Source organism: Phallusia mammillata, chromosome 7, assembly GCF_965637545.1.
Source record: "Phallusia mammillata chromosome 7, kaPhaMamm4.hap1.1, whole genome shotgun sequence".
Classification (NCBI taxonomy): Eukaryota; Metazoa; Chordata; class Ascidiacea; order Phlebobranchia; family Ascidiidae; genus Phallusia; species Phallusia mammillata.
This window is the reverse complement of record NC_137258.1, coordinates 7,335,080-7,349,136: the sequence shown is the minus strand read 5'-3', so window position 1 is coordinate 7,349,136 and position 14,057 is coordinate 7,335,080. Positions and strand designations below refer to the sequence as shown.

Genomic DNA, 14,057 nt, shown 5'->3' with positions numbered 1-14,057 from the left:
GAAGACTTTGACATAATCATAAAAAAATGTAAATTGCTAAAGACGAAAAATGTTTCATACAAACTCACCCCTCATTCAAATCTGCGTACAAATCTAATTTTGTATTTTAGTGCAAGAGGTGTTCCAAAATAGCAAACAATGTCTGTTACATACAAGAGCTTCCCCTGAATAAAATAGTTGTCTATGTGTATAGGCTAAGAGCTAAATTCAGTCTCTAGCGCTTTTTGTGGCAATTTATTAGAACACAAATGCGCGTTGTGTGACACTAAATCATCGGACATTAATGGTGAACGTACAAATCAAACGTGTCTCGACAATACAATTTGTACGTGTATGCGAAACCGTTCTGTTATCATTATTTATCATTTTAAGTGGATGGTTGCCCCAAAACTTAAAACACAGGAATTGATCATCTGAAACTCGTCTTGTAAGATGTTGGTAAGTTACAAAATTGAATACTCTTGAGTATCCAAGATAGTAAACTAATACCAATACAAAATCAGGCACTGAAACCAATTTAAAAAACGTAAGTAAAAGCGCACTGTCCGTGAGATGGCGAGCTTGGTGGCTATAACGTTCCACGAGTTTATAGCTTTTGTTGTATTTCTGAAAAACCAGGGAGTCGAACCGGAACTGAACCCGAACCCGCGAACCGGTTTGAGCGGTTAATATCATTAAACCCGAACCGAACCCGAACCGCTAATTACGATTTTCTAAAAACCCGAACCGGAGTCGAACCCTATATTTTGTTTGGCGTTGAACCCGAACCGGAACCGAACCAGTAAAAAATGCAGTCTGATTTATATTTTATGATTTTTTTAAAAACAGCGTACTAAAGAATACATGAGATAACACTTACAGGGCGTTTCAAAAATAGCAGTGCACGGGCAAAATTCTTTGGATTTTGATAAGGACAGGTAGGATGGGTAGAATTAAATTAAAACGAAAAAATTGAACCGGTTTGAAAACCGCAAACCGGTTCGGACCGGATACTTTGCCCGAACCCGAAAATATACATTTTTAAAAACCTGAACCGAACCCGAACCCTTAAAAACAAAACCAAGTGAACCCGAACCGAACCTGAACCCATATGACAAGCGGTTCGACTCCCTGTGAAAAACACACTTTCTACTCGCTTGGTGTCACCAATGAGATTTTTTACTATCAAAGACAAGTGGCAGCAGAGACCATTGACGACTTGTTGGTCGAACGCGGCACATTTGAAGAGAAGAAAAGAAAGAAGGCATTCTGTCCGGTGCCGTGTAAGAAACGCAAGATGAACGTAGTGAGAGAGTTTGCTTCAAACCAACCATTTTATTCTTTAAAAAAGTCACAGAGACCAACGAAAAAGGCTGGTGGAAGAAGGAGTGCGACTCGTTCGCGACAGACCCTATATAAACCGCGTAGTTTCAGAGCCTGAAAGCGAAGTGAGAATTAAAGCAGTTTTGACAGTTTTTTTACAACGATAATGCGATTTGGACCGAGTTTGTTGATATTACCTAATGTACTTGCTACAACACCCCTTATTTGTATTTGACGTCGAAAACAAGTCTTCTTTAATTTATTTCTTTTTGGGTGAGTGTGATCCGCTTTCTGTTCATTAAGTTTTTCGATTTTAACATAATATTTGCAGCACCAGTTTGAAAACCCTTTTGTTGTTCATGGATTGTTGCTTAAATTGTTCGTCTTTAGTGGAACAACACAGGTGACAGTGACACTAATTAAGGCTTCTAAAAAAGAAAAAAAGATCGAATATCGCACCCTGCAGACCAGGATATATTAAATTTTGGGGTGTTGTTATGATTTGCGAGTTCATGATCTGCTCATTGTTGGATAAAGTGAGTTCGAGTTCGGCGGCTGGTGACTGTTAAGTGCTGGTGATTACACCTTTTAGTATTTAGGGCAGAAAGGTTATGGGTAAGCGACTACTTTCAAAGTTGAAAGTCCAACAATTAGGTTTATTCACTTGCAAGTCATTTAGCATTTACGCCAGTGTAGATTTTGCCTTTGCCACAGGCAATAGCTTTGTGAGGAAAGCCCATGAACATGAAATCAGTCAAAGGATAAATGGAAATCAAAGCAAAACTAACAAACTACCGTTATTTCTTGCACAGGTGCAAATTTTGTCAAACCAACTGTTAACTGTGCTATTTAGGGTCTTGTGTTCATTTTGCTGTGACATATGAAAAGCAGAGAAATGTGTGATGAACAGATGCTTGTGGAAGAGCCAATGTCAGACTCACCCATATCAATGAATCAAAGCTATGATCCAGCTTCAATTCCAGAATACCCTTTTCCCATGGAGCAGATTCCTCGCATGTCCATCAATGATCCAAGACTTCAACATTTAATTGAAACTTCGGTAAACTTTTTCACTGCTTGTTATGTGCTTTGTGATATTTTCCAATTACATTAAATTGGAAACCCTTAAAATAACAGAGTTAAACGGCTTTCAAATTCCTGTCCTAGTGAAACACCACAAGCATTTGTAAAGAAGAGTTTTTAACAAATAAATCCCAAACATTTGCTAAAGGCATCTGTACTTTTATTGCAGCAACCTGTTGTGATTACTGACTCCCAACTGGTTCAACCAGCTCTAAAATGGAACTTACGATACCTCAAATCAAATCTTGGTGATGGACTATATTATGTTTACTCCTCACACAACAACAGATTTAAGGTAAGTTTTCCATGCTGCATCTTTTGCTGTAAACACAATTAGAATTACAACTTTTAGCTTATTTCCTTAAATATTCATGTACATTTGTAAAATTACAATGCTGGTGTTCATATTACAAGTAAGGCTTATTTTTATTTTTAGTACTTCGATAAAGAAAGGGCAAAACAGTGCTCATCATTTAAGCAACCAACAACGAGAAAAGAAGTAGCTTTTTCTGACTTCATTGAGATGTTAAAGAAATGCAATGAATCAACAGAAAGGTACAAAACCAAACAAAATTATATTTATGCATCATAGTTTTATAAACCATGTGAATAACATACCAAAGCAGTTTGTGCGTGTATGTGGCACTTTAGTTATAGCTAAACATATCTAATTTTCACATAAGTACCCTATAATACAACACATTAAAAATATGTTGAATTTTTTCAGGATCTACTTGCAACAAACTTTAAACGACACAGTGGGACCCAACATTGTTCAAGACTATTTACAGTTCAACTGGCATTTTGTATCAAGAATACAATCTAAAATGCAGTGGGGTGATCTTAGTTCAAATCTATTGCTCATCGGCCAAGAAGGTAACATATATATGTGAATTTTTATGACTGCGTTGTGTGTGGTACTGCCATATAACATTGAAATAGTATTCACTAGTCCCTTTGTCAAATTACTAAAGGAAGTTAAGAAATTTTACACTGTTATGTAAATGGAGACAAAGTTGTAGTACTACAATGAACAAAGGGTTGAATGTTGTTTATTAGCCAATATTAATTATGTGTAGTATAGCAGATATTGAAAGTTAAACATTGCAAATAGGCACAGACCTGTTTTATTGCTGTTTTGAATGCCTGGCTTTATATGAGCTGCACTCCCATAAACACTATTTGGGCGTTACTTCATGCAAGGACCAATTAACGCAGCTACACAGCGTGGTTGTTTTGCATTTGGGCGGTCGCTTGTTTTCTATTATTTCCTGACAAGGGCGCGCGGCGGTCGGGCTATTGGCCTCTTGTGTATTGGGTTGTGACCTCTTTGGTTTTTCTACAGGCAACATTACACCTGTCCACTACGACGAACAGGAGAACTTCTTTGCACAGGTTTCCGGCTTCAAGCGGTGCCTGCTCTTCAGTCCCGACCAATTCGAGTGCCTTTACCCTCATCCGGTCTCCCATCCCTGTGATAGACAGAGCCAGGTAAATTGAATAGCTAGGCTTTGTTTTTAAGATTTTAGTATGGACATTTCCACTGTCGCAGTTAAATATATTACGCAAATCCACGTTGCTAAAAACGTATTTATAAATATTTTAAAACTACCATAGCATTAAGTTTGCTTGTACAGAAATCGTCCTGAACCGACGCGTGCTTAATACAAACGATTCAAGTTACGGATAATTATAGTAAACTGAAGCAAAACGAAAACGCAGACGGATTTAAGTCTACCGGAAGCTTCAGTTTACTGTGAATTAGATACGAGTTGTTTGAAAACATAAATTTTCACCTTGTGTAGTGTTTTGGGGGTTGTGTATATTTCGAAATATGATTAAACAATGTATGTTAATTCCCAGGTGAACTTTAGCAATCCTGACTACCAGCGTTTTCCCAAATTTCGGGATGCCCATGCGGTTGAAGCCATTGTCGGCCCGGGCGATGTGCTTTATATTCCCATGTACTGGTGAGTTGCGTATCTGTAATTCGTAACAAGTAAATCGTCAACCGTTGCTTGTTTCACATAAAAGTGTGGTACAACTGAAAACATATGGCCAAAAATATGTACGAACCAGCATCAGTTTGCAGTACAGCTCGAAACGGCATTAAAATTACACGCACTTTCGGTATCTTTGATATTCTGACGATAGAAGTTTATTAACTCAATTTTTCAAACATGAGACGTTTTTATTTTAATTTTTCATGAATCATACAGAAAAAATGTTGACAAAAACGTCGGCCATTTTGTTTTTTTATTTTAACGACCTTGTAGACTCAAACAACGCTTATCGCTTACAACGATACGTTAAATGACCGCAGTTAATGTGTAACTTCAAATTAAAATCCACCCACACATTGTATACCAGCGGGCTTTTGTATTAAAACCAATTTATTGTTTAGGTGGCATCAAATTGAATCACTTGCTAGCGCTGAACCTTACGATCACGGCTTCACTGACGATGCAGCGAGCTCATGCGGTTCCGATACATCCGATGAGGACATCCCACCTGTTACGGTGTCCGTGAATTTTTGGTATCGCTCCTCGCCGCTTCCCCAACAAATCGAATATCCGATATCTGCCCAACAGCGTGTATCAGTAATGCGCAATATTGAGAAGATGGTCGGCGCTGTGATGGGAAGTCCTGATGAGGTAAATGTAATTTCATTCATAAATTTTTTGACATATGCTCTGCCCTTTAATAATTTTGTAAAACATTTAAACCTCGTGTCACAGCCTAACGTACAAAATCCTTGCGGTAATTTTGACTTATTTGTTATTTCCACCTTTCGAACGCTGTTTTCCTCCCCCGCCCAGCGTAAAACCACTTGGGTTCAAATTCCATCGATCCCGTTTTGTTTTACTCCTAACGTACAAATCATTCGACAAAAACACTTAGGTCGAAACCAAAATAACCTAATGTATAAGCTATTGCTGCCAGGCATAATATCAAGTTTATAGAGCTCTTCTCGCAAATGTACTTTTATTCGGACGTTTCGACGTCCTATACTTGCGTTTCATTCTTTTTTCCTTTGTTTATCGTGCACTGTACTTGTCGCATTCAGTGTCATTTACCCTGATGAAGGCGACCTGTATAGGACGTCGAAACGTCGGAATAAAAATACATTTGCCAAAAGAGCCCATTAAACTCAAAATAACCTAGAATTGGATTGAAATACACCACGTGATTTAGGTCGCAAGAAGTTTTTACGCGCTGACTAATCTCAATTCTGCCGCTTGCTTGCTCTTTGTCTGCTGTGCGTAACCGCGTGACGTCATCGCGTACGTGACTCCGCAAGCCCGAGCTATGGTTTCCTCCAATCGAGTTATTGCGAGTTCGGCAAACGAACAACGCTGTGTGGCACCGACTTGTTGAAATGAATTGCCAAATCGACTGGAAGTGCGAAAAAGCTCGTTAGTGGCCCTTCGAAATTAAATACATTCACTGGTACTAAATTTGCGCCACTTGTGTGCATTAATGGCTGGTAAGCATTCGGTCTACACTCCCTGGCGCAGTCTAAATATCCAGTATTTGGAGTTTGACATAATCGTTACAGGAGCGACAGTTCTGTATTGACGATATTCGAATGTTCCCGTTGTGCCAGAAATCCGCTGCGATGCCACGGGATGCGTACGTGCGTCGCTTTGTTGTCAGTTTGCGAAACCGCCAAAAGCGGAAACACACTCATGCAAAAAATGACTGGCCATGTCCTTGTCGCTTCCGTTTTAATGCTGCAAAATCACGACCTTTTGTTTTGGCAACAAAGTGAAAGCTTTCTGTCTGTAGATGATTCGCTTGATACTCCATGTAGATCTTTTTGTCAAGGAAATGTCAACAAAGTTGCGAATTTGTTGCAAATACACGTTCTGTCAATCGAGTTAACGCAATATCACTTGGGTGAACCCAATTGGTTGTCAATCAGGCACCTTATTGTGCTGTCCGGCGTGAACGTGACCTCTAGCTCGGGCGCTTACAGTCCCGTTGATCTCTCCACCGCGGGCTAGACATTGATTACTAAGGAAGCTGTTTATCATTGTGGCTGTGATATTGATATTTAATAGGGCCATTTTAATTGTTGCTTAAAGTCATGCTGTTGATAATTTTTGCATTATACTGTTGCTGACATGCTGCCTCTTAAATTTTGTACTGTACATGGTATTTATGGGCGCTGGCACACATTGTAATAAAAACAACACATGTGTTAACGAAACATAACACCTGCAAAGCTAACAAGGTGATTAGTGGCTATTGCGGCGCGTGCAGGTTTTCCAATTACTCATAGTCATATCGTATTTGTTTTTACAGGTCGCCAACCTTCTGCGCACCATTGTCGACGGACGTTACAACATGACGTCACGCGAGGCTACGTAATGATGTGTGACGTAAATGTGAAGCGTCGTCGCTAAAGTTGTACGAGTGGGCCCCCGCAAGGAAAGAAATACTATTGGAGTGGTTTGGCGCCGTGAGCAAAAATGCGAACACTTGCAAACTGTGGATGGGATCAACCTTTATTTTTTTCTGCTGCGGTCTTCGGATGCAGTGTAATATTCGTGTTGAATCTAGGTGCAAAAGTCTGAAATTCCGACTCTTCGTTGGCAGCAAGTCCCAACTATACCACCTGTCTTCACGTCTGTCAGTAAGCATGCGTGATGTCCCAAGTGCAAGAGTGTGCCTGTCTGCAAATATTTGTATTGGTGATGTGGCAAAAAAACTGTGACGCATGTTTGCCTGGGCACATTCCCCGCGTGAAAATTGGCTGCTGTCTTTCTGCCTAATCTGAATTGCGTAAGCGAAACGAAGTTTACTCATATGCGCAATCCCTTAATTCCTATTGATGTATTTGTGTATTGCTGAACGTACATACAGTAATCAAATTTCAAACCAAACTTACCGCTGACGTACATACTACAAAGCTCATATTTCAAGCCCAATGTTTCGTCTACGGTTTCAGGCGTGCTCCGCGCTGTTCAGTTTATTAATCGCTGCAAAATGTCCGCTGGATGGACAAACCCTGTCATGTACCCTGATTTACTACGGCCCTTTGCGTTCTTATCGCCGTTGCCTGGCCTTAAGTGTTTTCAATGCCTAGCAATGCACGTTGTTTAACAGCACATATATCCAGTACGAAAGTCTGTAACAAAAACATGCTTTTTAATTCTTTGTGTCCCGTTTACTCAATAAGCTTTAAGGTGTAGTGACGTCACGCGAACTTACGTTATGTGCATGACATCATCATCTGACGTACCAGGAACATTTTGAAGCCTCACAAGTCGGCCAACCTCAATCTCAGAATCGTTCCTCAAAACGACCGACCTGTCGATTTGCTTTTTGTCTGCTATTTTTTCATCGCAAGCTTTTTGTTCATGTTTTTTGTTTTCTGTTCAGGGAATTATTCGCCGTGCAAATAATTGCTTTTTACATGTTTTTCGCGCCTGCTTTAATGAACCGCAATACATTTGGTTGTTCCTTTAGTTTATTTTGTTGTTACAAATTGAATATTTCTTAAACATTACAGGGAAGTTCAGAAAATATTTGAAGCACTTAATCACATGATTTACATAAAGATAAGTTTAAACGTTGCGTAGTTTAAACGAATACATAGACACGGAGTCACGTCACTCAACGAATATGGACGCTAAGAATAGTTTATCAGCTATTTTCGGTTTCACATCAAGGTATATTGCACCATACCCCAAGCGTAAGATCCACTTCCTACCAAACTTTTGTTGAAACAAAGGGTAAACGTGGTTGCAGCGACCACATGACGATAATAACTTTGTTTACAACGCTTTCCACATTTTTCCTGCGTCATAGCCATAAATTCTAAGTATTCGCGAGATGTTCAAAAAATAAAGTACAGACCAGTGTGGTTCAAATTACAATTTAGCAGTAGAAAAGTTATAGCTCGAGCCACTTCTACATACCTCGCCCACCATGCCAACATTTTTGTCGTATTAATGATTTCTCATCTGAAAAGCAGAAGTTCCTTGAAATTTGCCGAATAAGAGTGACAACACATTCTGGTAAATTATTCAACACTTTGAAATATACACACGAATCTGCTCGTAAGACTGATGAGGATATAACGGCACAAATAGACGTAAAAAGCGACATGCTTTATTGTTCCAACGTTTTGGCAAAAGCTCGTGCCATCATAATCGAAATGGAAATACTTTTTTCCGTCTATTTAGGACATTATATTCGTCGATTTTATTATACCGTATACATTAAACTTATTAAAAACTGTTGAACCATAACTTTATGTCACGATGTGCAGAATAACACCATCTGTGGCGTTAGAAATGTTTTCATTGGAGTTACGAATTTCAACAAAATAAAAATGGCGTCCTTCCGTTAGCGGCTGGTTTTTGCTGTAGCAACTGACCGCAGCCACTTTGCCCATAAAAGATGTCACGTAGGCAGTGTAGATCCTACATGCGCCACCACCAAGAGGCCGCCAACCAGCGCCCATCTGTTTACAAGCGTCCATAGTGCGTACGTGCCAGAATACGCTTCGCCATGGCGTCCTCGTTATATCAGTGGATTGACGAAAAAGGGCTTGTGTGGTTCTTTCCTTTTAACAGGCGTTTAAGTTTGGATATGTATGACGATAATGGCACGTACCGAAGTTACATAACTTGTATTTTTTTTTGTTCCGTGCCAAACTTGACTGTCGATAAATTTACGGGTAGAACCGGATTTTCAGGCCTAACTATAGGTACAAGTACGTAAATAAAATATACTCTTAAAAATCTTACCGTTGCACAAAATCGTTATCATACGACATTTACCCTATTATATTTAAGCTAACATGGCGTGGGCACCAGTAACACGGTTCCAGAAAGCACCGGTATCGTCACAAACTTTTCGTTACTCCTAATGCAAGTCGATCCTAATGCAAATCCCAATGGGCGACCATAAAATATGTATTACATAAGACAAGCCAACAACAACACGCGTACACGAGTACCGCGGTTATAGGGCAAGATGTCACCAATTCCCAATAGAGCATTCAAATTTGCCAATCATCGACCAGATGTCATCTCTTGCCGCTACCTGTCGCCCCTGAGTACGCGGAAGGAGGTTGTGCATTGGTTTATACTACGGCGACAATTTTTCTCGAAGCTTTCCCTTTGTTCAAAGCTGATCTCGTGAAGAACAAAGCGTTTCCTGGTCCCGTACTCTTTGTTTTTCACGCCATGCGATATTGTGATGAATGACAATGAAGCGCGCATCAACACTAGATCATCATTAAGATTTATGCATGGCTTATAAATCCATCTACCCTTTTCCCTTGAGGCGAGTACCTTGATTGGAATAGTGGCTAAATGAAGAAACACTTCGTTTGTAGAGCGTTCGCATTCTTGGTTTTGTCGACGTGACTTTTGGCAACGCCCTGTTAACCGCAGTTAAACATTAGGACCGATGTTTATTGGCCAATAGTGTAGGGTTTGAAAGCAACGATATGCACGTTGTACATACTGTGGCAAGCAGCCGCGTGCCTGCGTGACCGAATGCAACCTTTCCGTATTTGTGTAAGTCGCCGGCTGCGCAGAAAGTTCAATACAAGCGTGAAGTACTCGAGGACGGGCAAGTGCCAAGTTCGACTTAGGTCAAAATTTGCGTGTGTGATACTGTGTAACTTTGCAACACTTTGTTTAATTCGGGGTTTTTGAGGTGAAAAAAGGCCGTGGCACTTCTGTCACTGACGTAGGGAAACTAATTTAACCCTCTTTTGTTCGGTTCTTCACAACATATTTATGCACACGGTTCATAAGAGTCGATGCGTTGTGTGCTACTTCAGCTTATACGATGTCAATGAAAATAAATGGTATAACTCACGTAGTCATGCGGTTATTTCTCTATACCCCCCAAAGGCCAATCTTTACATTTTGGACAAAAACGAATCAATACTCTAAGCCCGCGAGTTTAACATATTGAAAGTAGCTCTAAAAAATACAATCAAGCTAAATGCATTCATAAAATTGCCGTTACAAATCGAGGGTCAATTCCAGGATAGCCGACACACTTAAAAAGACTTTTTGGGAGCTGCAGAGACGTTTTTAAATTTTTATTGTTAACGACGCACTGGCTACGTGACTTGCAACAGCATCAGCAAGCTATAATCATCCATGGAACGCGCGCGACAACGAGGGGAATTAGGTCGCGCCTTGTTTTTTTCCGCCAACCCGGATTGCCGAGAATTGTGCGTGGGGGAAACCCCTGTTTTGTTGCGATGTGCTACGTGACCTGCGCGGTGAGCGGGTTCGGTTTCGGAGAATGGCCTTTTGTCATCGCTCCTTAAAGTCGTTTCGCTTCCTTGTGGCCTCGTAGTAAGCTTCGGTTGTTTGTTTACAAGCCCAAAAAGGACAAAATCTCACTAATCCAATCTCGCATTTACAGAAAGTTGGCGGCTTTTGAGCTGTGTAAACGAACACCTGTGTGCTTCTGAAAATGTTTTTTACCATTTTTCAGAAATGTTTTAAAATCCGAAATTTATTCTTGTATTATTTCACTCTTTGTTTTTGCTTTAAAAGTCATTACAAACCAATGTTTGCATGCATTGTAAACACAACAGTCCGCTGATACACAAATTAACGATATTATCGTTTTAAAATTTCCTGTCCAAATTACTTCAATTAAAGTACTACCGGGACGCTTTTAAAACGGTACTCGAATTTGAGCCATTTGACATTTCGGATATGTGCCTGTGGACACAACTTCGCTAATGACAAGCGTCCATTTTAAGTTGCCTACGTGAGCTCGGCCACTGCGTGTCCCCAAGCGAGGCGCCAAGCGGGCCGACACATTTCTGGCGTCAACAACTGGTCAAGCTTTTTTTGTCATGCCTTGCATTGTCTGTTTTCGTTTTCGGTTGATATTATGCAAAGTACATTGTGACGCACAGCACGAGTTATGGTGCCATCCAAGTTATAAACACTAAAAGCCCACTTATTTTGGCCTGGTGTTTTCCAGCTAAATTGACATTGTATTCTGTTGTCTTTACATAATATAGTTTATGTTATTTGCTTGTGGCAGTATATACACCATAGCCAATGTTTCACCATTACAACACCACTCTTTAAAGACCACATGACATAGCGAGCCTTACCACAAAATAAACCAAGACCTTGAAACGGGGTTGAACGTCCTAGTTATTATTGACGTTACAATTTGATTTTAAGATACATTATCGTAAATGCAAAGACCCCGACCAAGCTGCAACCGAAACTCGGTTCTTGTATCACGTTAGTGTTTCCGCAAATGGTGAGATTGCGGGAGTGTAGGCGTGGCTCGCTTTACGACTAAGCTACGTGACTTGGAGATTGCCATCTAATGTCAGGCAGGGAAAATGCACTCCATAGCCCAGACCGATGACTCAAGTTTAGCATGCTTATTCGTTTAAACATTTTAAAGCAATGAAATTATTACCCTTGCTGACTTTTACCATTTAGTGTTTGTTTAAACTACTTTGTAGTGTGTATTAATTTTATTAAACTACTTTTTAGTATGTAAATTTTTTTAATTTAAATGGCCTTGTATTTTAATAAATGGAATATTTGATTTCCCGTTTTTTTATTTATGTCATTCAAAAAAGTTGATTTAAATTTTGTGATGAAATCATTTGCAAAATATTTTCGTTGTCTTTTTTTACAAGTCAAGTACCGCTTAAAAACCTGGCTGATACATTTTGAAGTTCTACTGTTTTAGCGCGCCCACTAATGACGAGAAATTTAGGTATAGTTTCACTTACACCACTAAATTATATCAACTTCACCAATATATTTTGGGAGTTAAATATTCTACAAAGTGTCTATTTAACGACAAAATGGTCAATTTTGTTGAAAATGGGATTGTGAATGGCGTTAAGCTATTTATTGCCTGGTCAAATGTTAATGTTGTTTTTTCAAAGCAAAGTAATGCAATACAGTTTCTTTTGCCTAGGCCTACCATATTTTAATCACCAAAAAGGATGACGTTTTCCCGACAAAGAATATTAAAACTTAGCCTACTTTTGTGCCCAAGAAAATAAAAGCACAAGATATTTGATGAATTCCACGCAGTCAATTATTAAAGGCCAAGTTGGATGAAGTTTTAAACTTACTAAGAAATAAATTTCAATAAACAATGACCACAGCTCACACTCTTTGGCCGTTTTTAAAGGCACAATTGTTATTTCAATATTCAGTAAATACAGAAAATTCAAAAAGGAGGACATTTGGGCATTTTTTGTTGTCTCTGGAGGACAACTTGCTTTTCGTTAAAAAGGAGGACGTGTCCTCCAAAACGATCGAGGACATATGGTAGGCCTAATTTTGCCTAGATATCAAAACTTATAACACACAATAAACACGAAAACTCAGACAATACCAAAACAGAAAAGTTTGACAAAACAACATGTTTGTGAAATCAGAACCGCATGTTTGCGTACGTCGCTCGCTCACGTCGCGTACTGTGACGTAACAATACGCGTTGTCCAACGGGCCAATAGCGAGCGATTGCTGTCGATTCCAGCGCGGCGTGACCCCGAATAACTCGCCTCTGGGTAAATGCGTACGTGCGGAACCGATGATTCAAATTGGAAGCTTCGTTAGGATGTTGTGGTAACGGAAATAGATTAACTGCTAAAGTTTGCATTCCAAGATAATGCTATTGAATTTAGTTTTCTTGTCAAAGATCATTAGGCGCAAAATTTTCAAGAATTGTTTTGAATAATTTTTGACTCTTTTCGGGTTCCGAACATTTTTGGTATTTCACGGTTTACGTTAATTTTCTCTAACATGTTTATATCATGTCGTTTGTACGATTTTAAGATGTGTGAAAAGTAATAAACAAAAACTTGGTATTGATTTATTTTTCATGTCAATAATAGTTTGGTAATTTTTAACCCTAAATTGAAAAGTCATATCATGGACTAAAAACTGTCAATAATTGTCTTGAAAAGTGTAATTATTACATTCGCTTTTTACCAAAAATGTTGTCAATATTTTGCAGTGTGCACCTTTCGTGTCGCATGCAGCAGCATACCGGTCTTTGTCTTGTGGTTTTAGCAACCTTTGTTGTTTTGCTCGCTGTATTTACTTTTTACCACCGCGCCGATAAAACTATCGCGATCTCTGACGTCACAAAGCCAGTCGGAGGCCTTAGTCACGTGCGCAGTTGCGGATCTGGCCCGTGGCACGTTTCACACTTCGACCGAAACAAACCGAGTAGGTTTTTTGTTGTTGCTTTGGAACAAAAACAAATTTATTGTGTTAAATATTTGATTTGTCCAAAACACTTAGTTTTGTAAAACTCATGCTGCGTACAGCTACAAATATTGTGATACAGTTCAATAAAAACAAAACATTGCTCATTTCTCTTTTTTGGCATTTGTTGAAGAAGTGTTTAAAATTGATTTAAAACTTTTTTGTGCCCTTTTTTGTGAAGGCAAAAAAATCAAAAATAAACGTCATGATACTTATCAAGAAAGGCAATGTATAATATTTCTTGTGTAAGGTATATTAACCAATTGAGATGTAAAAATCATCGAAGCCGGTGAAGAGGGTAATTCGGCTACGCTACGCCACCTAGCGGGCATTTTTATTTGCTAAAAAATACCATTTTACGCTTCTTGTTGCAATTTTTGTTTTATCACATTTGGACTGCTATTACGACACTTTTTTACA

General features: G+C 39.2%; 1 protein-coding gene across 1 annotated transcript; it reads left to right on the top strand.

Annotated features, from left to right (window-relative positions):
• The first annotated feature begins 2,091 nt into the window (after positions 1-2,091).
• On the top strand, positions 2,092-7,859 carry LOC145238959 (hypoxia-inducible factor 1-alpha inhibitor-like). Its single transcript, XM_080102250.1, has 8 exons — positions 2,092-2,362; positions 2,555-2,680; positions 2,822-2,940; positions 3,113-3,261; positions 3,731-3,876; positions 4,249-4,355; positions 4,790-5,039; positions 6,694-7,859. The coding sequence occupies exons 1-8, from the start codon at positions 2,183-2,185 to the stop codon at positions 6,757-6,759; spliced, it is 1,143 nt and encodes a 380-aa protein (XP_079958376.1). The 5' UTR covers positions 2,092-2,182; the 3' UTR covers positions 6,760-7,859.
• The last annotated feature ends 6,198 nt before the right edge of the window (positions 7,860-14,057 follow it).

Excerpts from the sequence above, each read along its gene's own strand:
- LOC145238959 (XM_080102250.1), top strand. The coding sequence starts at position 2,183 with ATGAAAAGCAGAGAAATGTGTGATGAACAGATGCTTGTGGAAGAGCCA. Across the intron at positions 2,363-2,554 it reads AACATTTAATTGAAACTTCG|CAACCTGTTGTGATTACTGA; the intron begins GTAAACTTTTTC and ends CTTTTATTGCAG. Across the intron at positions 5,040-6,693 it reads TGATGGGAAGTCCTGATGAG|GTCGCCAACCTTCTGCGCAC; the intron begins GTAAATGTAATT and ends TTGTTTTTACAG.